General features: G+C 41.2%; 1 protein-coding gene across 3 annotated transcripts; it reads right to left on the bottom strand.

Moving 5' to 3' along the window:
- Positions 1-222: 222 nt before the first annotated feature.
- Positions 223-7,151, bottom strand: cdkn1a (cyclin-dependent kinase inhibitor 1A). 3 transcript variants are annotated; one of them, XM_039749260.1, is made up of 3 exons: positions 7,048-7,151; positions 812-1,217; positions 223-594 (listed from the first exon to the last, which is right to left on the bottom strand). In XM_039749260.1, exons 2-3 carry the CDS (start codon positions 1,206-1,208, stop codon positions 545-547), a joined length of 447 nt encoding a protein of 148 aa, XP_039605194.1. In that variant the 5' UTR covers positions 1,209-1,217; positions 7,048-7,151; the 3' UTR covers positions 223-544. The 3 variants fall into 3 exon arrangements, with proteins under 3 accessions (XP_039605194.1, XP_039605195.1, XP_039605193.1); XM_039749261.1 differs by lacking the exon at positions 7,048-7,151 and adding an exon at positions 5,831-5,936; XM_039749259.1 differs by lacking the exon at positions 7,048-7,151 and adding an exon at positions 1,447-1,516.
- Positions 7,152-27,223: the final 20,072 nt, after the last annotated feature.

Below are 27,223 nucleotides of genomic sequence, written 5' to 3'. Positions count from 1 at the left end.
CAGGAAATAACTTCAGCTGTTTACCTAAAAAGCACAAAACAATGTTAAATAATATTGCTGAGCTCCATATAAAGACTACACTGGCATCCAACCAGAGATTATATTATATATATATATATATATATATATATATATATATATATATATATATATATATATATATATATATATATATATATATATATATATATATATATATATATATATATATATATATATATATATATATATATAGTGAAAAGGAATCTTGCCATACCAGGTGTATCAGGAATTTGCTACACTTGAACTGAAAGAACTACACCACCCTCCATAGCCATTCAACATCTGACAGTAAGGAACAGGTAAAGGGAGAAAACAACAATGTCCAATCAGGCCTCTTATTGAGATGGGTGTGCCTCCAACCATGGTACTGGGAGTAGATCCTTACAAGTCAGTCCATTTCTCAGAAGAGGCCCAGGTACAAAAGCCTGGATGGACAAAAATCAGCTTTAGCCCCTACTTTTGCCAAGCAAGGGAATAGTCTCTCAGTAGTCAGCACTCACAGCTAAGCCTTCTCCGTCCTTTGCACAAACATCTTCTTTGACTGGTAGAAATCTGCGCAAGAGACACAAAAATAAGGTTAGTTAAAAACCATGCTAGTGTCTTTCAAGGCGGCCACTAAAATATCACGCAAAACTAACTCAGATCCAAAGGGGAAAAAAAAGGATGATCAAAAACCAATGAAAACCAGACCCAAAAGTATTTTGATGAACTTTAATTTAAAAAAAAAAATAAAAAAAAGATTGAGAAGAGATGCTGAGCTGCTACCCACCTGTAATGTTGGTCTGTTTCCTTTTGAGGACTCCAGAAGAACACTTCTTGGGGGTGGATTCCTGATTCTGACAGCTAAAGGGCTTGCCAGTTTGCTCCAGTGCAACTGGCGCATTCTCCTTCCCCAGCCTTATTCCCTGTATGCTGGCAGCCACAAAACAGGAGCGGTACAGTGCAGGTACTTTGCCACTAGGAACACGTTCCCACTGGTAGTTGCTACCCTCCAGTGGGGTCTCATTCACAAAGTCAAAACCCCACTTGAGGGCCGAGTCCCGAGTCACCTTCTGCAGAATTTCTTGGTACTCAGCATGCAGCTGATCCCGGTCAACAGGGCCAAACAGGTTACGGCACACCTTTCTGTTTGAAGGGGACTGCAAGATACCCTTCTTCAGGTCCATGATGTTATTCTGTTAAAAAAAAAAAGACCAAAGCAAAATTGGTCAGAGAAAACAAAGAATAAAAGAAGCCTTTTATAGATGCCAACACCGAACAGGTCTTTGGCTGGCACTTCATTAACAGCCTGCAGCCTACCATAGAACATCAAATCAATGTCAGAAGTCTTCTCAATGACGGTCTTTCACAAGTTTTATAAACCCCTACCCATTTTCCAGTGAAATGAACCAGCCTCTTACTCACCATCCTGACAGGCATTACTCCGACTATGAAAATCCAAGCTCTGTCTGCTCTTAGGAAGATCCAGAGTCTAAATCAGTGTAGCTCCCTCCCTTGAGGGAGGTGCCTATTCCTGCCGCTCCACCAATAGCAGCTGCCCTGGGTGTGACATGCAGATCAGGAGAACTACTTCCCAGCATGAGTCATGCCTTGCATGTCTGGGCATATTCTGCTCAGACATGTACAGAGACATGTCCACCAAGCATAGGGCTGACTGAAAGTGCCTCATGTTGCTTAGTTGCACAGGGTATTACCAATACTGAGGGGGGCTCCCTTTAAACAAACTTTGATTAACCCTGCTACTCTGTTATAGAAGTAGAATTCTGCTTTACCTGCACACCCCAGAAAAAAAAATGAGCAGTCTGATCTAGTCACCTTACTAGCCCTGCCAGCCAGAGTAAAATTGAATGTCAAAACATTTCAGACATCAACAAGCCATCACTCACTTTGTCAGTGGCCCACACTTTCATCACATAGAAGACTGGGGAAAAAAAGAAAAAAAAAGGGAGCTCTAAGCCCTACCAGGTATGTTCCATCAACCTAATGCAGTAGTAAAGAGAAAGGCACTTAAGGCAAACTTAACATGCCTGCAATATTCTGGGCATATCTACCTTGCTGATACAGTAAGAGCTGAAATGCAACGCTAGGTAAAGAGGTTCAGAGTCAACATTTCATAATAAAGGGAAAATAGGTTCATTTTACTGGGTCTGGACATGCCAAGATGGTGTGGACTTGCAGTGAAGCAGGAAAAAAAAAATGAACACTACTAGACATGACAAGGGCATACAGAGGCCTCCACTGGGCTAGACCACAAACAAAATGAAGAGCTGTCACATGCCCCTTGCCATTAACTTAGCACTCTGGAATGAGTATCGTCAACTCAACAGGCCTAGGATTTTTTTTTTGGGTGCTCTGTCTGAGTGGAGACAACCTTGACATCCATGGTAACACATCTTGCTAATGTCATAAGTGTCAACAACAGGCAAAAAGTAAGAAGTCATTAACCAGAATACCATCTGATCAAAATGATGGTTGTTAGTCTGTTTATTTCTTTAACTTGTTAAAATTGCTTAATTGTTTTAACACTTTCTGCACTATCCATTTTTTAACCTGCTTTTTATAGTATATGGGAACTGTCCCAATAGAGACTTAACTGTCGACATTCACCCTTGACTACATGTCTTTGACCTGCCGGATCATATCAGAGAGTCTACATGACCACAAGGAGAACATGAAAATTCAACACAAAGGGCATCCCAGCTGGAAATTTAACCTGCTACCCTTCTTTCCCATTTTAATTCTTCTTCATGTTGCAAATCATTTAAGAAAAAAGATGATATCCAACAGGCAATATCCTCCTCCCCCCTGTTATGTTTCTGTTAGTATGCCATTGTGATGGATTGATGGTTCCTCCTTTATTGTCAATTTTTCCTGGAAAGACTTCACCTATCGCCAACCCTGAAACTTTAATGACATGGGTTTATAAATGGATGCATTCATTTATTTTCTGAACCTCCTTATAAAACAAGGACTTAAAGATCATCCAGTCAAAACTGGAAGCAAGAAAAGACCCAGCCAAATGTAACACATAGTGTAGCTCACCCACCGCCACTCACTCACACTGGAGTCTAACCAGCACACCGTAGGAATGAAGCTGACCCATGCCGACACAGAGAGAACATGAATACTCTTTGAAGGAAGTATCCAAGCTGTTATTTGAATTTAGGACTCTGGATCAATGAGGTAACAATGACAACTATTTGGCAAAAAGTTTGAACAGCACATTAAAAACATAAAATAGAGTACACTACACTGTAGTTTCTTCTAAAGCCGGCAATTCCATTGCCTGCAGACATGCTTGTAACAAAAATGAAAAGGTTTCTATGTGCAAAGTGTGCAGCACCAGGACAGGCGTGTGTCGCTATGATATCATGGTGAGTCATTCAGTAATCCTGTAAGGTTACTGCTGGAAAGAATCTGTGGCAGTCCCACTGCTTTTTGTTTCCTTGTTTGAGGCAGGCCCACTGAATACGGCAAGTACAAGAAGAAAAAACCCAGCCTAAAATAAGATGCAGCTATTAAAAATTGAGGAGCGGTTTATGTGAAACATTCTGTGGTACATCTTGTCATAAACTTAAAATCTAAACTTAGCTGGTTTCATTTGTACAGTGTCTCATGATTCAATCCATCCATCCATTATCCATCCCACTGTATCATAACACAGGGTCACGGGGGACTGCTGGAGCCAATCCCAGCCAACACAGGGTGCAAGGCAGGAAACAAATCCCGGGCAGGGTGCCAGCTCACTGCAGGACACACACACATTCACACACTAGGGACAATTTAGGATCACCAATGCACCTAACCTGCATGTCTCTGGACTATGGGAGGAAACCCATGCTGACACGGGGAGAACATGCAAACTCCACTCAGGGAGGACCCGGGAAACAAACCCACTGCGATATTTTTTTTCCTCCATAAAGTATCTTGTTCCTGGAGTTCTCTCTCTTTTTTTTTTCTCTGTAATTCCCCAGCCATCTAATCATACACCATTGGACTTTAATCTTCAGACACAAATACAAATCTTCATATAGGACTCTACTTTTTTCTATTACTCGTATATACCTGTTATGTAAGTGCATACAGATTTACTCTTGTTTTTTTTGATTACTGATTTGTTTTCTTTTCTTGTACCTTTTTGATTGACAAATTGTAAAGCACTAGGGGCTACACCATATGTATGCAAATGTGCTATAGAAATAAATGCTGTTGTTGCTGATCAATCCATCCATTTTCTAAATCTGCTTTAGCCAGAATTGAGTTTTGTGGTTATGGAGCCCATCCAAACAGCAGCGTGAATAGGGTGAATGGCAATCCCAGTTTCTGTGGCAGAACAATCGCAATTACTCACAGTGTGACAAAACAGACATGCCTGTCAAATTATTAGCACATATGTGGGGAGATTTTTTTTTTTTTTTTACTAATTATTCCAGTCATTTTTTTTAAACTAATTATTCCAGTCAGACCAGCCATTCTGCAGTATCATCTGCAAACCACAAAATTGGCGATTCGCATGTTATCTGTGCCCTTAAGACAGGTAACACCATGACTAAGCTCAATCCACATAGATAGATAGATAGATAGATAGATAGATAGACAGATAGATAGATAGATAGATAGATAGATACTTTATTAATCCCAAGGGGAAATTCACAATATACATCAATATACAGGGGGCTCAAAAATAAAACCCTGCCCAAACTAAACAAATGTATATTACTTAAGGAGATGTTTTCTGTAAATCATTCTGACACCCGCTCATTGGTAATCCACATGTATTTTAGGTTTGGTTGACAAGATGTACAAAACTTGAGGATGGTTTCGTTTTTACAGAGTTTCATGATTAGTCCGCCCATTGTTCTAAACCTGGTTTAGTCAGAATCAGTTTATGTGCTGTTGTAGCCCATTCAGACCGCAATACACATAGGGTGGGAAGCAATACCACCACACACACACACACCGTAACAAAATAAACATGGCTGTCTACTTACCAGCACATGTCCATCCATCCATCTTCCAACCCGCTGAATCCGAACACAGGGTCACAGGGGTCTGCTGGAGCCAATCCCAGCCAACACAGGGCACAAGGCAGGAACCAATCCTGGGCAGGGTGCCAACCCACCGCAGGCCACACACACCCCAAGCACACACTAGGGCCAATTTAGAATCGCCAATCCACCTAACGCCCAGGAGGAAACCCACGCAGACACGAGGAGCGAACCCGGATCTCCTAACTGCGAGGCAGCAGCGCTACCACTGCGCCACCGTACCAGAACATGTGCCAAGTAAAAAAGTTATTATTCCAGTCAAACTTACCATTCTGCAGTATCATATCCAAACCAAAAGTCTGAAGATTCGCGTACAAGTTATATCTGGTCACCATAAGTGAGATCTATCCACATTAATACGGCGCATAAAGATGATTATTCACAGAATAAACCCACGTAAAGCATTCCGAGATAAATTACACGTCTCAAATGAGCACTATGGGCACCAGGATCATTTCTGGCAGTTTAATCGGCAAACCTGCCAGCACAAATATGTAGCGAGTTTTTCTGCTATTTTAAAGCATCTCGCGCGGCCGTACACTGCTGAAAGTTGTTATTAAACATGGCTTGTTTCTTTTAGTTTCTTGGTTCAAATGTCAGCTCTATGAATGAAATTAATAAACATCTGCACTATATACTCGCAGAATGCCAGTCATTCTGAATAAAGAAATAACGTACGTGAGCACATTCGCTGTTAGTGGTGCAATTTAACACAATAATAACAAATAAATAATACTTACGTTTCCAGAGTCGACATCAACGGCGCAATGTAACAGAAATTAATTAGTTGCAAATCTCCCTCAGGCGTAAAACTTTTTGTTCTAAACGAACGCAGCATCTATCCACGCCTCATCTTCGAGCAACGCGAGGTCTAAACACAAACAACACACGCCAGCCTGACAGTCAATGCACGCGTAAGGAAATCGAAAAATCGGCGGCAGAACTTTCGGTTCCCTGATTGGTGTTTCACACGGTGATACACAGCGAATATACCGCCTCCTTGGAGTAGCGCACGTGAATTTCTAACACGTGTACTGAGGGGTCCCAGGTTAACTCGAAGGGGGCAAGACGCAGCTGGAAGACCATTTCTAAGGCTGTCAACAAGTCTCCCCCATCTCCATTGAGGCACCCCAATGGAAAATATATACACTATTTTTGTTTTTTTGTATTCCCGCGCGCCATTCGCGAGATGTGCCCCGGAGTTTATTAAGTACATTTTAGGGCGATCGTCGAGTACAACCTGTCAGGTTTGGCAGGGCACCATAAACTGGAAGTCAAGAAATATGTGTAAATTTCCCTACCCACACCTTTAATAATAAACATCTTTTACCCTACCTCACAGAAGTATGCCAGCATCTCGGTCCAAAGAATCTTTTTTTTTTTCTTTCATCCAGCGTCTCGTTCTACAGGACTCAAATCTGTCTTATGACCAAATGAATATCAATCGGGCAACTCTGACTATAAGATATCGCTTCTCGTGTCCAGCGCCACTGTCCTCTGAAAGCAGCACACTGTTTGAGCATTACACTTCTCTTTCACAAGAGCCCATTCATAATAATCAATACACTGCTAAAAATTCAGCTGACGGTGTGAAGTTCCGTTTTCTCCAGGATTGTTTCAGTACGTTTTCACCATTCATTTACAAAAACACCCATTCATAGTACAGATAACAGAACTTGAAATATATATTTTACTGGGGCCAGGAGCTAAACGTTTCTAAGTGCCACATAGCTCGAGTAACTTCGAAGCACTTCTTTTACCGCTCCACCTGGAACCCTCCGCTCCCAGGATCATATACAGCAGTAAAGATGATCCAAGCCCGATCCCACTCACCCTGGCACCTTCGGCCACCAATATTTCCGCGACCTCCCTATCAATCATCTACGCACGTAAAGACCGTCTAAACTTTTCTCACGTCTTTCCCACAGCATATGCCTCCAACACAATTATTACTTACCAAAGAGACACAACCAAATCTCGTCCTATTCCCACCTCCTTCGGGAAAGCTCTGCTAGCTACGTCGAGACGACTCCAAGATTACACCACAATTCCCCCCCTGCTCACCACCCTTTCCTCTCTTGTTGTAAGTTTCCAGTCATTTTCCGTCATCTGAACTCATGTGGAAGGTGTGGCTATCTCAGAGAGGGCGGGGCCATATACGGATAAACAACTCGGCACACGTGAAGGAGTGACCCACGTGCTGGGCTCCGGAAAGGCGGAGTCCATCTCTGTGCAAAACAACTAGGATCTCTTGAAACCGTCAATGGAAGGGGCCCGTTTCAGTCGTCTTGAGGCCCCACAGGCCTCTATGTGAGTCATTTGTCTAGAAGTGGAAAAATGTGGACATAAGCGAGAGAGAGTGATTTACTTGTCAATCGTTATTTTGCTACATTAAAATTACAAGTCTGTTAATTACTAAATTCGTCACAGACTGAAGTTAAAATTTCACTCATATCATGAGATGCAATAAACAGGCAGGCAAACAGATTAATTTATTCATTTTCCAAACTTACTTTATACTGAGCAGAGTTACAGGTGTATACACTGTGGCCAATTTAGTATCGTCAATCTACCTAACCTCCATGTCCTTAGACTGAGGGAGGAAATCTGAGCATCCAAAGAAGCTCTTTGTAGACATGGGGAAAACATACAAATCCTATGTAGGGATGACCTGGAACGTGAACACCAGCCACCTTAAATTTGTGCTAATTCATGTGCGTTGTACCTGAAAGCTAAAGTACTTGTGGGAGAGGAAAGCTGGAGGCAGCATTCACAAGTAATAGCTCAGCTTTAAGAAGCCCCTGGTTGTTACAAATGAGTAGGTTCTGGGCTGTGGTCTTCTTCAAATAAATCCACATAGCCAGAAATAAGAGAGAGTGGTCAGTTTAAAAACAAGCTCTTAGTTAAATTTAAATTTGCTTAAAAGAGTTCTTTTTGCTATAAGGCTATATTTAGCACTACTTAAGTACCATGAATCAACAGACGTCTAAGTGAAGCGCCCAGTGTGCTAGATTCAGCACTAAAAATAACGCAATACTTGACCAACTAAATAAATATTACTTTGTAACAACAGCTTTATTATATGTTGTTACAGTATATCCAAACATCAACTATATTTGCTACTTGTCAAAAGTTTGGACACTCCCAGAAATGTCCATGCTTTTGAAAGTAATTGATCATTTTTAAAAGATACTATTAAATGGATTTAAAAATATAGCCCAGACATTACAAATTTTGCTAATGGCTATTACTGCTTAAAATGATTCTTAAAAGGATGCTGACCATAATACACTTTTTCAGTCACTTTCCTTCCAAAGACTGTGTTCTTTTGCCAATTTTAAATATTTTGTTTTTATTTGCTAGTTTTAGATATGGCCTTTCCTTTGAAATTCTCTGCCTTTAAGGCCAGCATCCTGAAATCATCTTTTCAGTATTGCAGACAATGCTGGTATGTGATGTGTATTTAATAAAGACACCATCTGAGGATCTGTAAGATATTTGTTTCTCTACACACTCTGATGATCTTATCCTTTAATGCAATGTACTCTGTGCCTTCCCCCTTTTTTATCTGTCCTTTTTAGTTCCAACTTCCCTGTTCTCGCAAGACAGTAATTAACATATATGTGTGAAATCTTCAGTTTCTTGACAATCTTTCATATGGAATAACCTTCCTTCTGTTAAAAAAAATAAAATTAAATACTGCCAACTTGAAATTTAGAACAAAAAACTTTAGGATTGTCATTACCTGGCAACCAAAGTGAACAAAATAACAGGTTTTAACCAATGCTAATGCAATTAAAGGTTTCTCTAATAACCAATTAACATTTAAAATGACTAATTAAGCATAATCTAAGGGAGTTCACCATTAGGACACTCAACACTTTAAAAATCAGTTATTTCAAGTTAATAATAGCTTTTAGCAACATTTAGTAATGTCTTGGCGGTATTTTTAAATGAGTTTAATGGTATCTTGATTAAAAAAAAAAATACCATCAAGCACAGAACACAAGACAGGAACAATCCCAGTGTGCCAGTCCATGTTAAATTAATTGGCAAATCAAATTGGCCTGCATGAAAGAGTGCACGTTTACCTTTTGATGGGCTATTACCTAATACACTTCCTGCCTTAAATGTTAAATTCTGCATTATTATTTTGGGTACTATTGAAAATAATTATTCATCTGTGTATTGATCTTGAGTGTGTATTTATGCAATAATACTGGTTGTCAAATGTTATATCTTTGTTTATCCATTTGATCTCTGTAACAATGTCTTTTGTTTTGTACTTTCTTAATCCAAACAAATTTCCCTATGGGATAATAAAGTCTACCTAAACCTACTCCTAATTTTCCCAGTATAGGCTTTATGCCTGAGTGACAGCACATTGGAAGAAAGAGATTCTGAAAATGAATGAATGAACTTCTCGATAGTATACTATTTGATTTGAAATCCACACAATCTGGAACCAAGTTGTTATATTTTTAATTATGCTTGAGTAAGATCTAAGTCAGGTAAAGCCTTTTGTAACCACAGTTCAAGGTCAGTGGTTGCCAGTCCCTGTCCCATTAGAACTAATTGCAAAGCAGGGACCAGCCATGTACAGGGAGCACAGGAAACAATCATGTACACTCACTCATTCAGGGTCAGTTTAGGACTTCCTACCAACCAAACGTGTATATTTTACATACAAGAACCTATAGAAAAGCCATGCACAAACAGGAAGAATGTGCAAGCTGCACAGAATAGGCCTGCATATTGGATATCTCAAGCTGTGTGTGAGGCAGCAACTCTAATTACTGCACTTAGCCTTAAGTATTTGTACTTCAATATAATTTGATACTGTATCATAATGTAAATATTCTTTCAATAATTAAGTTATGGGTGGCACGGTGGCGCAGCCTCACAGTAAGGAGACCTGGGTTCACTTCCCGGGTCCTCCATGTGTGGAGTTTGTATGTTCTCCCCTTGTCTGTGTGGGTTTCCAACAGGTGCTCTGGTTTCCTCCCACAGTCCAAAGACATTGGTGATCCTAAATTGTCCCTAGTGTGTGCTTGGTGCGTGTAAGTGTGCCCTGCGGTGGGCTGGCACCCTGCCTGGGATTTGTTCCTGCCTTGCGCCCTGTGTTGGCTGGAATTGGCTCCAGCAGACCCCCGTGACCCTTTGTTTGGATATAGTGGGTTGGATGATGGATAGATTAAGCTATTATACCATCCATCTAATTTCTGCACTTAATTATTCAATTATAGTAAAAACAAGAAAAAAAAAGCAATAAGATTACTATAGTTTTAATATTCCACAAAAGACACCGTGAACCACTTACCTTACAAATGCACCAACAGCTGCACAATGTAACATTTATTACATGACTGATGAGATGGTAACATAAACAGCAAACATAGAAAGATAGAGTGGTGTGCAAAAGTATTCTGTCCCCTTGAAAGCTTTCTTCATGACAAAAGACTTATACACATATTTATCCATTCAGTAAATTTAATGTGAACTCATGTAACAATATATTTGCAAAGTCAAAATAAACCATTTTCTGTAGATATTTAGGAAAAACTCAAAGGTTAATGTTTGCATAAATATGTAAGCCCTATGAATTAATACTTTGTTAAGAACCTTTTTGCCTTAATTCTTCTGAGGTAAGTATGCATGGGTTTTGCACATTGTTCAGGAGTGATTCTTCCCCATTCTTCTTGGCAGAACTTACAGAGATCCTCTAAGTTGGTGGGATCGCAATTCAACACAGTTTTCAAACAGTGCCACCAATTCTCAATGTGGTTAAGAGCAGGGCTTTGACTTGCCCATTCCAAAACATTCACCTGTCTATTTTTTAAACATTCCATGCTTTGTAGCAAATATCATACATGCTTTTATGTGGACCTTCTTAAGGAACAGCTTCTTTCTTGTTACCCTCCCATAGAGGATTGTTTTATGCAAAGATCTTGAAATTGTGGATCCCTGCACTTTCACTCCAGTTTCAGCCAAAGAGCACTGCAGACTCCTGAGAGTGACGGTTGGATTTCTAGTTGTCTCTCTCACCAATTGATGTTTTGCTCTGATGTTTAGTTTTGAGGGACAGCCTGTTCTAGGAAGAGTCTGGGTGCTGTGATGAACCTTCCACTTTCTGATGATGGATCCAACAGTACTAAATGGGACATTCATACTTTTCAATATTTTTTTGTAGCCATATTCTGCCATGCACATTTCAATGACTTTGTTTCTCACATCAGCAGAATGCTCCTTTGTCTTCATTTTTGCAGCGGTTGTCCACCCAAGACTATAGCCCTTACAAAGAGTGCATTTTATATCCAGAGATATATAAAGGACTCGTAAATAGTACCTAATTATATTTAATCATGGTCAAATGACTGTCACCTTTGCATCATTTGTGTAAACCTGGTGCTTCCAAAGCACAGGGGTTTAAATACTTATGCAAACGCTAATTTTGTGGTTTTCTTTCCTCAGTTAAACATCTACAGAAAATGGTTTATTTTGACTTTGGAAATGTATTTACAGCATAAGAGTTCACATTAAAAATGCTGAATGGATAAATAAGTGTACAAATCTTTTGTCATGCATAAAATTATGATGACTTTCAACGGGATACTTCTGCACAAAAATGCAGATAGACAGATAGATAGATAGATAGATAGATAGATAGATAGATAGATAGATAGATAGATAGATAGATAGATAGATAGATAGATAGATAGATTTTTATACTACAAAAATTATAGTATGTGTATAACCAATACAAGAGCTGCATTACCAAAATAAGACAAAGTGTAGCACCAGTACAGTATTCTACTAGTAGCAAGACACAAGAAGCAATTCATTAACACCAGCCACAGCAGCTTACACATGCTAGCATTTAAAAAAAAATAACAGCACAGAACAAAACTGAAGAGACTGTTGGGTTTAGTTGCCGCTATATACACTATCTAGATTTGTTACTGTTATGCTATCATACAAACCACCTACATTAACTAAGTAATTTCTCCATGTCTGTAAAATAAACGTGTTACTTATGCGACGGCTTTCTTGGCTCTGCACAGTGCAGCTTTCAGCTTGTGACTTTCGCGCAAGTGAAACCAGAGCCGCGCGCGTCTAATAATACGCATGCGTGGCAGAAAGCGCGCCTTCTCGGCTCTGGCCTGCCTTTTTCTTCTTATTAGCACCGCCCCATTCTACGGCCACGTGGTGCTGTGTTTACGTGAAGGGGGCCCCTCGAGCTGCTGGTGGCAGGGGACCAGGCCATCATCGCTCTGGCATGCGGACTGAGAAGAGTGGGCAGTGGCCCAAGTTCCCACCGAAATAACAACGGAGCCTTGTTTAGGGAGGGAGGTACGATACACACAGCCCTCGCTGTTTTGTTAGTCAACACAAATCGCTTTGTTGTTCTTTTGCCCTTGTGTGTTGTTTCCAACCGACTGTTACACTCTCATTACATTTAGCATTTGGGCTTCGGCACGTCCGAGATTGCCTTATTCAGCATTCTGTAAGATGCGCATCACTGATGAGACGCTTTTTAGAAGTCACCGCGCTCAGTCAGTGGAAGCCTTTTACTTTTATATGAGACAAAAGGCGTACGTTGTAATGCAATTATTACAGAACAATGCATCGCATTGATGGAAAAAAATAAACAAACAAGTAAATATAAGGAAAGAATGAAACAACAGTTAACTGGAAGCTGTGGAGGACAGAAAAAAAAGACCATGAATTCCCGGGCTGCCCCCTGCCCCCATTCAAATCTAGGCTGGGAAAATTCCAAGAAAAAAACAGAAGCACAAAATGCAGTGTCCACCTGGCAGGAAGAATCACATTTTCTTGATCATAACTTTTATTTGTAAAATACTATATAATCACGCTCAGCTTTAAACTTTCTTCCTCAGCTTTGGTAAAAAATTCACTTTCTATCATTTTAATTGACATTGAGTCAAGTTCATGAGCGCTTACTTTATATAGTGCCTTTCATCAGCCCCAGATCCAGATCAAAATAGTGGGGGGAGGGGGCTCTGAAATAGCTATGCTGTAATGGTTTCATAAAGTGTTACAGAAATTCAACATGTAACAGTATAGCTGACAGCAGTGCTTCCCTGTTAAATGATGCCGCCTGAGGTGAGATACTTTTTTGCTGCCCATTTGCCCCAACCCATAGATATACCCTTACTAGGATGATACACTTAATTCACATGCAGCATGTATTGCTGTTCACAAAATATGAATTTCACAAAACTTTGCATTCCCTGAACGCTGGATAAATGAAAGTCCATTGCAGGTTGAACACACACACACACACACACACACACACACACACACAGATACGCGTGCAAGCTTCTCTAAATGCCTTGGTTGTTTCAAACTCTACCCTGCGAGTTGAACTTAGACTTTTAACAGACATTTTAGCTAACACCTTAAACAGGTTCCATAAATTTATAGGTAATAATAATAACAACAATACTACTACTAATAATAATCCATCCATCGTCCAATCCACTGAATCCAAACACAGGGGTCTGCTGGATCCAATCCCAGCCAACACAGGAACCAATCCTGGACAGGGTGCCAATCCACCACAGGACACACACAAACACACACTAGGGCCAATTTAGAATCGCCAATCCACCTAACCAGCATGTCTTTGGACTGTGGGAGGAAACCAGAGCACCCAGAGGAAACCCACACAGACACAGGGAGAACATGCAAATTCCACACATGGAGTTACCCGGGAAGCGAACCCAGGTCTCCTAACTGCGAGGTAGCAGCACTACCACTACGCCACCATGCTGCTCAATAATAATAATAATAATAATAATAATAATAATAATAATAATCATCATCATCATCATCATCATCATCATCATCATCATCATCATCATCATCATCATCATCAAACTGGCACAGCATACAATACATGGACTTGGCAAAGTAAAATTAAACAATCAACATGGTAAAAGGCCTGAAGCAGTAGACAATGAATGCTTGACATATTGCAAAACATTTTTATTATTTTACTGTTATTATTATTTACTGTTTAAAAAAAATGTCACATGACAATACTGCCTTAGGCGATTGCCTAGTTGCCTTACTTCATGTGTTGGTCAAGCCTGACAGCATGGGTAGGGAGCTTAGCTCAGTTAAATGACCTCCTGGAGCTGAGCCTGCCTTTCACAGACTAATCCAGAATGATACGCTTTTCCCACACCTACAGATCCTGGGTTCTTCAAAGCCCAGCCTTATCTCTGTCTGTGTAGAGTTTGCATTCTTTTCTTTTTTCTTTTTTGCCAGCTACATCCATGTTACAAATGGCACATGGATTGGTGTGGGATCGACTATTACATATGATGGGAAACCCTAACCCTAATGATGTGATCTAATGACTATTTATGATGAATGACTATTTATAATTAAAGGCAAGGGATGCTTGCATAACAAAGTGAGGCAGAAACAAAAGAGTCATCACCAGTAAAAGTTGTAAAGGGAGAAAATTAAAAAACCTAAACTTCTTTGGATTCTCCTATATACAGCCGAGGTTGAATCCCTGTCTAAAAACTTTGGTGGCATGCCCAATCATCCATATCATTACAGTTGCTACTTTGCTTTTCCTTTTTTTAAATATATCATACTTTTAACACCAATAAAAGGTGCTTTTCAAATTAAACTTTTGTAACTAGTAAAATGAGGTGATACTTCATGTATATAAATAAAAATGCAAGAATGTCTAACAGATGTTATCTTTGGAAGTTATAGGGGAATGGGTAAATCTACAATTTAAATCTGGATATTGTTAGTGTGTAGACATATATAGAAAACCATAGTATAACATTTCCCTATTTATTGATTAACAGGATTAATGAGTATTGCTGAATGGCCAGTTTAAGTCAAAATATTTCTAATAAATACACATATCTGAGGTAAGGAAGAACAAAGTGTTGAGGTAAGGAAGACAGAAATTTTGAGGTAAGATTATTATACTCACTGATCATGGCCCAGGAGAGTGGCAACATGTCGCTTGCTCAGTAAGAATTTCATTGTACTCTGTACATTAGTCAATATTGACCCACTAAAGAGGCAGTGTAAAAAAATCCATCTACTGTATTTTCAGAACACACTTAAGCCAATGTCATGTGTCTTCTAGTCATGGAGTATTGTAAGGCTTTCAGAATGCAGTTGCCGCTCTCCTTGCTGGACCGTCTTAATTTACACACCACAAATTGCTGGCCATTTCACATTCAACAACTGAAAGTTAACCTTTCAGTACAGTTGTGGTCATCCCTTTTTTTGACAACCAATATCGTGCTGCCTGATAGAGCCAGTGGTCTACAAAGAGTTAACAAGTTCAGGTGCACGCTCTGTCCTTTTTTTTCCCCCTTTTTTTCTATTCTGTTGTGGTAAATAAAACACAAGAGATCAGACAGGTGAGATTCTCTTCTGTTTGTGATTTCCAAAACACCAGCATTTCTTATTCCTTGTCACTTGAATTGTACTTCCAGGTGAGGTTTTTATAGGTTGTGAGTTCTCATGCACATAAAGCCCAGCCCAATATTAAAGACAAAATCAAACCTTTTTGATTGTATCAGAGCGAATTGTGGACTAGTTGTAGTGAGTCATTGGGCATGTGACATACCTCTGACTCACTATGATTATGCAAATGAAGGCAAAACTTAAAAAAAGGCTGGAAAAAATCATCTAATGTCTCATGGCAGACTGTTGTCTTGTAGAGGGATGGAGTATCTGTCAGAATGCTGAAACCATCTCCGATTAAGGCATATATCCCTACACTCAGTAATATAGATACAAAATTATACTCATCCTTTAGCCATTCTTTACATCTTGGGATGAAAACACACACACACACTTGGTGAGAATAGGAACACTATCTGCAAACCTGGAATTCAAACTCAAGTGAGGCAGCAGCTTAACTACTACATCATCTTGCCTCCCTTTTCACTATCAATGTCTCCGATGGCTTCATGACCATTTTATGGGTTAATTCTGGTTGGCAAGTTGCCCTGTTCAAAGGGAGTAATGGAGTAGACATTTTATAGCCAAATACCCTCTTGATGCCAATCTAATTTAGTTGAGTTTTGCAACGTGCCAAAGGAATGGCGACCTTATTCTAACTTTAGGTCACTATGGCACTCTGTTTCCTATTAATAATCATTTTTGTTACTGTACTGTACTATAATGAACTCCTCAATAAGTAGAACAGTAGCACCACTTGGCCACCCTTCGATTCCACCTACTTGGGTTGCCCTATGGATAAGAATCTTTAATCCTTATAGAAGTTTCTTTTCAACCCTTTATAGAATTTAAGACAAAATGGCTGAAAAGGAAGAATTCTGTCTAGTCACGTGTCAGCAGGGCTAATGTCTACATTGTGACTGATGGTTGTGGAAGGCATTCTTTGTAAAACATCCACCCATTTTCTAAACCCACTATATCCTCATTAGGGTCGGGAGAAGCTAGAGTCCATCCCAGCAAGCCTAGGCTGCAAGGCAGGAATAATCCCTTTACAGGGTGCCAGTCCATTTCAGGGTGGTTGCATAGACACACACACACACACACACACACACACTAACACACACTAGAGCCAATTAAGTATTGCCATTTCACCTATCCATCCATTATCCAACACACTATATCCTAACTACAGGGTCACGGGGGTCTGCTGGAGCCAATCCCAGCCAGCACAGGGCGCAAGGCAGGAAACAAACCCTGGGCAGGACGCCAGCCCACCACAGGGCACACACACACACACACCAAGCACACACTAGGGACAATTTAGAATCGCCAGTGCACCTAACCTACATGTCTTTGGACTTTGGGAGGAAACCGGAGTGCCCGGAGGAAATCTGTATGTTTTTCCTCCTTGTTCATTATTTATTCTGTCACTTATTTTCATATCTCCATTACTTTTCAGGATCTAAAACAGAGGGAGTCCATCCCGGTAACAAAGGGCATAAAACTAAATGTACTATAAGTCAATCAATTCAACTAACTCTGGACTGTGGGAGAATATACCAATTGAACTTATACTTTAGCCAACACTATATGTTCAGTTTGAACGTGATTCAGTATAGTATTTGTATACTACATCTTCATTTATACAATACTGTAAATAATGTATATATATTGACATTGGCAGACATTCCAGGCCTGACTCAGAGAACGCATCGTGCCAGTGTGCCAATCGCTCATTCCTAATCCATTACAGTTTATTTCAGGCTACCCTTGCATAATTATGCCCTTGCCCTACTTCTGAACTAATGTGCCATCCCCTGTGTCTTCCTGCTCATTAATTTTTATTTGATTCATCTTGAATTGGAATGCTCTTTGTTCTGATAAAAGCTTTTTAGGTCAAGTCACTATATAAAGGTAAACATAGATTTCTTAAAGAATATTAATTTTGAGGACACTCATTTTTTTTTAATGTGCTGGACTGGTTTATGAAGTAAAGGCAGATGATAGTTCAAACTGACACGTAAGTGGCACAAAATGACCGCCAAGTACCTAGCGGTATAAAACAGGATCTGAAGAGACAGTGATCTATAGAAAGCTTGACAGGCTGTGCTATCAGTGACCTTTAGGCTTCAGGATCACTTTAGTGCGTATAGTAAGTAAGATTAATGTTCCCTGAAGGCTTAATAAATTTAAGCACTCTGAGAAATAAGGGTCTTTTAATGCCCGCACTCTACCAAGACAGACAGTAGGTTAAGCATCTTAAAAAAGGCAACTCCTGTTATTGGCACTCTGGGTGAACATTTCCAGCCAGCAAGCTTTCTGTTAAAATAGCTTCCTGATTTTTGCAAGGCCATTTCCTGAGTGATGCAATTCTTTGCAATTGCTTTACTACATTTCTCTTCTGCGTGGGAGAGTGTTAGAAGGTTAGGACTGTTTTGACGGGGAAGGCAGACTCTCTGGACAGAAGCCCAGGGGCTTCATTCTTTGCACATTAAGGTCAGATTTCAGGCAGGGTTAACCTGATGAAGAACCTAACATTGAATTCTGTGCTATGACTTCTAATCTGCTGAATGCCATTCCATTGCAAGGTTGAGACCTCTGACCCCAGTGGGGAAAATAATAAAAAACAAAAGCTGGCCAGGAGTTCTCCAAATGCTGACCGTTTACTCAGGTTGCTGTACTTTATAGCTCCCTAGGACTCATAATGTGCAAAGTTAAAATGTGCAGCTTTCATAAAATGTAGTGAATCTGCTCATATTTTATTATTAAGTCATACTATACTGTATATCCAGTGTGAACCTCGCCCCGGACACAGACAGACAGACACGTTAATGTCACCCACAAACACAGGTTTAGTCTCCATTTCTTTTACAATTCTGCTCACCAACCACCCTCAGTCCAGGCCACTCCAATGCCTTCTCTTTTCTTCTTCTCTTTTTTCTCTCTCTTTCTCTTTCTTTCTCTCTCTCTCTCTCTCTCTTTTCTTCTGACCGCCTCCTTCCTCCTCCAGACGTTGCCACTCTTCCACCTGACTCTTGTCAATGACTGGAGGGAGGAGGCCCCTTTTATAGGAACCCGGATGGGCTCCAGCTGCTTCCCGGCAGTCTCCCACGGACACACCCCCGTGTGGCGGAAGTGCCGGCTGCGCACCCGGAAGCCGTCCGGGTGTCCCCTGTCGTCTTCCCCCCGGCACTTCCCGGCTCCTGGGATAATCAGGCACTGGGGCGCCGCCTGGCGGTGGCCACGGGTCCCTACAGGGCTGAGCTTCCAAGCCCTCTACCCGAGGCCTCCAGTATAACCAGGACGGACGCCCCTTCTCGGTCTGGAGGAGGCACAAGCCCTCCTCTGGTCCTCCTGGGAGCCCGGCCGGGGACCACACCAGCAATACTTGTTATAGCACCTTTCTATTTCAAAATAATAACTGGAGCAATGGCAGGTTAAATTAATTGCTTTATGTTTCACAATGAACCTTGCTACTTACAGGCCAGCGCTTTAGCCTTGCTTTATGATCAATACTGTACTCCAGAATCCATCTGTCAATTTGTTCACTTTCTGACCTCAGTTTTTCTGTTTTGGGGTCATAAAGAGCTGAAGCCTGCCCTGGCAGCATTGGGTGTATAAGGCAGGACCTCACCTTTTTAATATTCCATCTTTTCATGATTCACTATATTGCATTTGCATGTGCACTGAATACAGTTATTAAGCAGTTATCTGGATAGGATCAACTTCAAGTTTATCAAGTACACAGTACCATTAGACTTTTATTTATATTGCTCTCATAGATTCATGACAATGGTACCACACCAACAATGGACTGTGAATATTTCACCATACTTATATACAACATCTGAAAATAGTTAGAAACACTCATGCAGTTGTCTAAAGAGCAGCTGTTCAGTAACCGTACTCCCTGAATCCAGTGGAAGGAGGAGTAATGGGAACTATACAGGATGACTAATGTCTTTAATAATGTTGTGCCTATAAAAAGTTTTTACCACCTGTAGGAGGAGAACAGGCATCCCAGCTGGGAAGGAGGACAGTTTCTTACCTGGACGAGAGGCCAGAAGGACAGGCAGGTTGGCCTGACAGCATGGGTGGGGGAGCTTAGCCCAGCTAAATGACCTCCTGGAGCTGAGCCTGCCTTTCACAGACTAATCCAGAATGATACGCTTTTCTCACACCTACAGATCCTGGGTTCCTCAAAGCCCAGCCTTATCTCTGTCTGTGTAGAGTTTGCACATTCTCATCTTTTTTCTTTTTTGCCAGTTACATCCACGTTACAAACGGCACATGGATGGGTGTGTGATTGAGTGTTACATATGATGGCAAAGGAATGGCCTTGTGTGATCTAATGACTATTTACGACGAATGACTATTTTTTTATGTAAAGGCAAGGGATGCTTGCATAACAAAAAAAGGTTTATTGTAAAAATAATTAAACAAAAAGAGTAATAACCAGTAAAAGTAGTAAAGCAGTGGTTCTCAACCTGTGGGGCGGGCCCCCCTAAGGGGGTGCGAAGTAACAAAAAGGGGGGACGTGAAGATGTGAAAAAAAGAAAACAAGAATCAAAAATATGAAAAAAACAGCTTCTAAACAATCAATGTTAACATCCTGGAGTGGGCGAGTCTGAATCTATATCTCAATGTAATGGAAATTTGTTGCTGGACTTTGAAAAGGCTGTTTATTCATGATCTCCATGCAACCTGACAGAGCTTGGGCAGTTTTGCAAAGAAGAATGGGAAAAATGGCATTATGGAGATGAGCAGAACTGTTAGAGAGGGATGCGTGGGCACAAACTCATGGCTGTCACAGTTGCTAAAGGTACATATGTTAAATATTGACATATAGGAGGGGAACACTTATGTGACTAATTATTTTGTGCTTTGTATTTGCTAATATTTTAGACTGCTTTGCAAAGATCTGTTTTCACTTTGGCATTAAAGATTTTTTGTTGTTGTTGATCAGTGTCAAAAAAGTTTAATTCCACTGTAATTTAAGGTTGTTTAATGATAAAATGTGTAAATGTTCAAGGAGGTGAATGGTATTTACAGGCACTATACCTAAATAAGGCAGTTTGTATTATGTGTTACTTAAACTTTACATTCTCTTATGATTCTGACTTTGAGGTGAGGTAGTTATTTCAAATATGAAAGACAGAAGTTGAGTTACAGATTTTATGCTAATTGGTCATAGCATCAGAGTGCTGACGTGGTACACGTTGATTGGCACATGCAAGTTAGTATATACTAAACTCTTTACATGTGACAATATTGCATCTATGAACTCTATTTACTGAATTATATACTTATTTGAACTCTAAATTTACTTTAACATGGCCTTCTCATAACTTCACTTTGACTTAATCCTGATACTCTGTATGTTCAATTCTTCATAATAACTATTCATAGTGGCTCTAAAATCCGTACTGACCCCTACTCTCTCTTCTGTTTCTTTTTCCAGTTTCTTTGTGGTGGCGGCCTGCGCCACCACCTACTCAAAGCATCATGATGCACCAACATTGATGGACTGAAAGCCAGAAGTCTACGTGACCATCATCATCAGGTCTTTCCATGAAAACCCTAAATACAAAGAGGACTGTTTGATTTATGTTAGGTAGATTGCCCAGAGGGGACTGGGCGGTCTCTTGGTCTGGAACCCCTACAGATTTTATTTTTTTTCTCCAGCTCTTGGAGTTTTTTTTTGTTTTTTTCTGTCCACCCTGGCGATCGGACCTTACTTATTCTATGTTAATTAATGTTGACTTATGTTTATTTTTTATTGTGTCTTCTATTTTTCTATTCATTTTGTAAAGCACTTTAAGCTACATTTTTTTGTATGAATATGTGCTATATAAATAAATGTTGATTGATTGATTAATTGATTGAACTCTGGACAGGATGCCAATACATAGCAATGCACTCACACGGCCACACTTACTCGCTGATTTTGGATTTTCCATAGGAACCAGTAAATATAACAAAAGGAGGATGTGGAAGGAAACAAGAGTATCAACATTGACACAGGAGAATGTGTAAACTGCACCATGGTTGCTTGCCCAGGATTTGAACTCAGGTCCTTGGAGTTTGTAAAGCATCACCATGCTGCCCATCCACACTACATTTCTAAACATGCTCATTCTTTTAAACGTCTGGGAGATGTTACAGTCGCAGCAGCAATGAGATACCAGGTCTATACAGGAACCCAGTCTATAGCAGAGTACTCTGATATGCACAGACACCTGTTCACTCATACTGGGCACTTTAGAGGTTCCTGCCAATATAACAGACAGAAGATGTGGAAAGAAACCTAAGTATCTACTCTGACAAAGGAAAACGCATAATTACTGACCAGGATTTGAACTCGGGCTCCTTTTTCTGAGGGGTAGCATCACTGCTGCCCATCCATCCATCACCTCCCCAATGTCAGAACCCATCATTTACTTTACAAAGTGATAAGGATCCAAAGCCTGTCTCAGTAGCAATGAGAAACGAACCCTGGATTGGACACCAGTCCATAGAAAGTATCACCTACATACACTCTTACACACTATCATTCAATACAAATTCTGAAATTATTAATTAACTAAACAAAAGCACATCTGAACCAGAGTATCTGAGAAGAATGTCAAATTAGAAAAGAGCATTCTGAGAGTGAAAACCCAGGTAGGTCACTTAGGCTGTGTAGCAGCAGTTTTAAACAACAATGCTACCATCCCCACCTCGTACAAAAGCCAAACCCTCAAATTGAACAAAGACAAAGAGAGCCATTGCATAGGATGGGTGGGAATGGTGGCAGCTTACACATTATTGTTAATTTCTCACCCCTGTCCGACACTTCTCCGGCAAGCTTTGTCTTCCTCCTCTTGACTCTGGCTCCTTGTGTTGAGTCAGGTGGCTCTTTTTATATAAAACTCAGATGTACGTCTGGTGTTCCAAGACTGTTGTTCAGATGCACTTCTGGGTGAAGCTGAAGCCTAACAAAGTAGGGCTTACTAGCCCCCTCAGCGCCCCGTGACAGCACCCATGGAACACAACAGGACTGTCCCCACTAACTACTGATCCCATTGTGCCCCATGGGAATCCATAGCATTACTGTAACCTAACTTGTCCTTCCCTGTCCTTCCATTATACTGTTGTCGATAGACACTTGGAATAAGCTACCAAGTAGTGTGGTAGACAGTAAGACGTTAGGGACTTTCAAAACTTGACTTGATGTTTTCTTGAAGGAAACAAGTGGATAGGACTGGTGAGCTTTGTTGGGCTGAATGTCCTGTTCTCGTCTAGATTGTTCTAATGTTCTAATGTTCTAATGTCCCAGCACAACCCCAGCTGGGATGCCAGTCTCAGAATGATGCCTCTCAAAGTATGTATTGTGACGTATGGCCCGGGCCCTCTACGCTGGAAGGACTGGGGAAGGGAGTGTATCTAGAGCATTACCTCCCCCGAAGTGCTAGATGGCAGTCCCCCTAGGATGCAGCAGTGTCTCAGACTCCCACAGGGCTCCATAGGACCTGGAATTTGATGCAGCCCTGTTGGGTTCCGTGGGCGCTGCCAGGAGGTGCTGCAGCTGCTGCTGAGCCTTTAATTGCAGCACTGTCACCACACCCGGAAGTGCTGGAAGAATTAGGTCAATGAACACCTGGAGCACTTCTGGGTGCCTTATAAAAGGAGCCAGTAGCCACAACTCCAGGAGCTAGTGTCGGGTGGGAGAAGATGAAGCTTGCCAGTAGAAGCGTAGGCAAAGAGACAGAAGAAAAAGAGAGAAGGAAGAGTGCTTCATGCTGGACTGTACTTGTGCTGTGACTGTGCTATACACATGGGAAACAGGGGAAGGTGTTTCCCACAGGGAAAGAAAAAAATAAAAAAACATGTGTGCTGAACTTGTGTCCAATGTCTGTCTGTGATGGGTTGGGGAGGCTGGTTCACCCCCTGGTGGTCCACGGTATATATATATATATATATATATATATATATATATATATATATATATATATAGTGAGGCTTTTGAGACCCTGAAACTTCACTAGCTGTGCGGGGTGCTAAAACTCTATAGACGCAGGTTGGGATTGCTTGTCTGTTATCGAGGCAACTGCAGGTTCACAGCCTTGCCACATAATATTACGGTCAGCTGATGGCTGATGCAGGGAACAGTCTAACCCAGGCACTAACCTGGCACCATTACTACTTGTTTGCTGTGTCTGTGTGTATTAAAACTGTGCCTGTTTTGATTGAAAAATAAAGTTGGTTTTCCTGAAGCCTGTGGACTCAGCGTCTTCTCTATGGTGCAAGACAGTGACTCATGTGTCACTATATAAAACTGCTGAAAAAAATTTAAGGAACACTTACACTACACATCAGATCTCAATGGGAAAACAATCATGCTGAATATCTCTACTGATATGGACTGGGTAATGTGTTAGGAACAAAAGGATGCCACATCGTTTGATGGAAATGAAAATTATCAGCCTTCAGGGGGCTGAATTCAAAGACACCCCGAAAATCAAAGTGAAAATATTATGCTGCAGGCTAGTCCATTTTGATGAAATTTCGTTGCAGCAACTCCAAATCATACTTAGTAGTTTGTATGGCCCCCATGTATTTGTATGCATGCCTGACAATGTTGGGACATGCTGGTGTCCTGGGGGATCTCCTCCCAGATCTGGACCAAGGCATCACTGAGCTCCTGGACAGTCTGAGGTTAAACCTGGCAGCGTCAGATGGACCAACACATAATGTTCCAGAGGTGTTGTATTGGATTTACAGTAGGTCAGGTGAGCATGGGGGCCAATCATTGGTATCAATTCCTTCATCCTCCAGGAACTGCCTGCATACTCTCTGCACATGAGGCCAGGCATTGTCATGCACCAGGAGGAACTCAGGACCCACTGACCAGCATAGGGTCTGACAATGGGTCCAAGGATTTCATCCCGATACTTAAGGGCAGTCAAGATGCCATTGTGTAGCCTGTAGGAGTCTGTGTGTCCCTCCATTGGTATGTCCCCCCAGACAATCACTGACCCACCACCAAACCGATCATGCTGAATGATGTTACAGGCAGCATAACATTCTCCTCAGTTTCTCCAGACCCTTTCACGTCTGTCACATGTGTTCAGGGTGAACCTTCTCTCATCTGTGAAAAGGGCGCCAGTGCTGGACCTGTCAATTCTGGTATTCTATGGCAATCAAGCTCCAATGTGGTGGGCACTGAGCACAGGGCCCACTAAAGGACATCAGACCCTCAGGCCACCCTCATGAAGTCTATTTCTGATTGTTTGGTCAGAGACATTCACACCAGTGGCCTGCTGGAGGTCATTTTGTAGGCTCTGGCAGTGCTCATCCTGTTCCTTCTTGCCCAAAGGAGTAGATGCCTGTCCTGCTGATGGTTTAAGGACCTTCTACTGCCCTTCTCAGCTCCATTAGAGTAACTGCCTGTCTCCTGGAATCTCCTTTATGCCCTTGAGACTGTGTTGGGAGACACAACAAACCTTATGGCAATGGCATGTATTGATGTGCCATCCTGGAGAAGATGATCTACCTGTGCAGCCTCTGTAGGGTCCAGGTATCGCCTTGTGCTACCAGTAGTGACACGGACCATAGCCAAATGCAAAATGAGTGAAAAAACAGTCAGAAAAGATGAGGAGGAAAAAATGTCCGTGACCTCCACCTGTTAAATCATTCTTGTTTTGGGGGTCGTCTCATTGTTGCCCCTCTAGTGCATCTGTTGTTATTTTCATTAACACCAAAGCAGCTGAAACTGATTAACAACCCCGCTACTTAACTGACCAGATCAATAGCCCATAAGTTTCATTGACTTGATGCTACACACTGATTAAAAACTGTAAAAAGTGATATACTGTGTATATATATATATATATATAAACATTGCCTCATGCATCATCTGATGCAAGTTTATAGTTCAGACTTAGACATGTCACCTGGCATGTTTCAGTTCAAAGCCATTGAGCTACTCAGCCATCCCATTCTAAAGGTGAGAGGACACCAATACAAAGCCACACTTGCAAGTAGAGTTCAGAAGTTGTTGCCCACCAGGTGGCTCACTTGTTTGGGTATGCAGTTTACAGCCAAGGTTCTAAAAGCAGGGAGGTGCACAATCACAAAGAACGATGGAGGTGATTACATAACCAGAGGCTGAACACTCTGTGTCTGAACAAACTGTTTGTTCAGGTTCGCAGCAATCCTGTGAGTCACACGTGTTTAAACAATTGTGTTATGTCACACACACTCAGAAGAGGAGCTGCTGCACACTTGACTCTTTCAACGATTACTCAGCAGCCTTGAGACTGGGAGGCTGGGTGTTCACCACTGCTGGTACTCATAATGGCCAGTTGGTCTTTTAGTGATCAGTCTTCTCAGTGCCCTGACCATTCTATCTTAAAATGATGTTTGCAGAAATGAGTGCACAGAAATGTAAATTATGGTCAACTAATTACTCGCTACGGTGGGTGCACAGGACCACCTTAAACATGTAAAAACAGAGTCTTCTAGAGAATTAATATATGTCATTTTATATAGCACCTTTCTACAGGAAGGCACTTTACAGCTTCAGCTGTTTAACAATTCATTTATTCAGTATCTAAACCGGGTTAACTAACTATAGGGTAGCATAAGGTTGGAGGCCACCCTGAGCACACTGGGCTGAAGGCTGGAACTTTTCCTACACATGGTGCCAGTCAAATACATCAAACCATCTATTTCCCTAACCATTAATACATTCTATTCTACAGGGTGGGCCATTTATATGGATACACCTTAATAAAATGGGAATGGTTGGTGATATTAACTTCCTGTTTGTGGCACATTAGTATATGTGAGGGGGGAAACTTTTCAAGATGGGTGGTGACCATGGTGGCCATTTGAAGTCGGCCATTTTGGATCCAACTTTTGTTTTTTCAAGAAGAGGGTCATGTGACACATCAAACTTATTGGGAATTTCACAAGAAAAAACAATGGTGTGCTTGGTTTTAACGTAACTTTATTCTTTCATGAGTTATTTACAATTTTCGGACCACTTATAAAATGTGTTCAATGTGCTGCCCATTGTGTTGGATTGTCAATGCAACCCTCTTCTCCCACTCTTCACACACTGATAGCAACACTGCAGGAGAAATGCTAGCACAGGCTTCCAGTATCCGTAGTTTCAGGTGCTGCACATCTGGTATCTTCACAGCAGAGACAATTGTCTTCAGATGACCCCAAAGATAAAAGTCTAAGGGGGTCAGATCGGGAGACCTTGGGGGCCATTCAACTGGCCCACGACGACCAATCCACTTTCCAGGAAACTGTTCATCTAGGAATGCTCGGACCTGACACCCATAATGTGGTGGTGCACCATCTTGCTGGAAAAACTCAGGGAACGTGCCAGCTTCAGTGCATAAAGAGGGAAACACATCATCATGTAGCAATTTCGCATATCCAGTGGCCTTGAGGTTTCCATTGATGAAGAATGGCCCCACTATCTTTGTACCCCATATACCACACCATACCATCAATTTTTTGTTCCAACAGTCTTGGAGGGATCTATCCAATGTGGGTTAGTGTCAGACCAATAGCGGTGGTTTTGTTTGTTAACTTCACCATTCACATAAAAGTTTGCCTCATCACTGAACAAAATCTTCTGCGTAAACTGAGGGTCCTGTTCCAAT

The sequence above is a fragment of the Polypterus senegalus genome, chromosome 3 (genome assembly GCF_016835505.1).
Source record: "Polypterus senegalus isolate Bchr_013 chromosome 3, ASM1683550v1, whole genome shotgun sequence".
In the NCBI taxonomy this organism is placed as follows: Eukaryota; Metazoa; Chordata; class Cladistia; order Polypteriformes; family Polypteridae; genus Polypterus; species Polypterus senegalus.
Note: the sequence above shows the minus strand (reverse complement) of the source record. Positions and strands in the feature narration are given on the sequence as shown.

What these genes read in the sequence shown, in the direction of transcription:
- cdkn1a (XM_039749259.1), bottom strand. An exon ending in GAAACAGACCAACATTACAG is followed by an intron (nt 595 to 811) that starts GTGGGTAGCAGC and finishes TCTCTTGCGCAG; the next exon opens with ATTTCTACCAGTCAAAGAAG.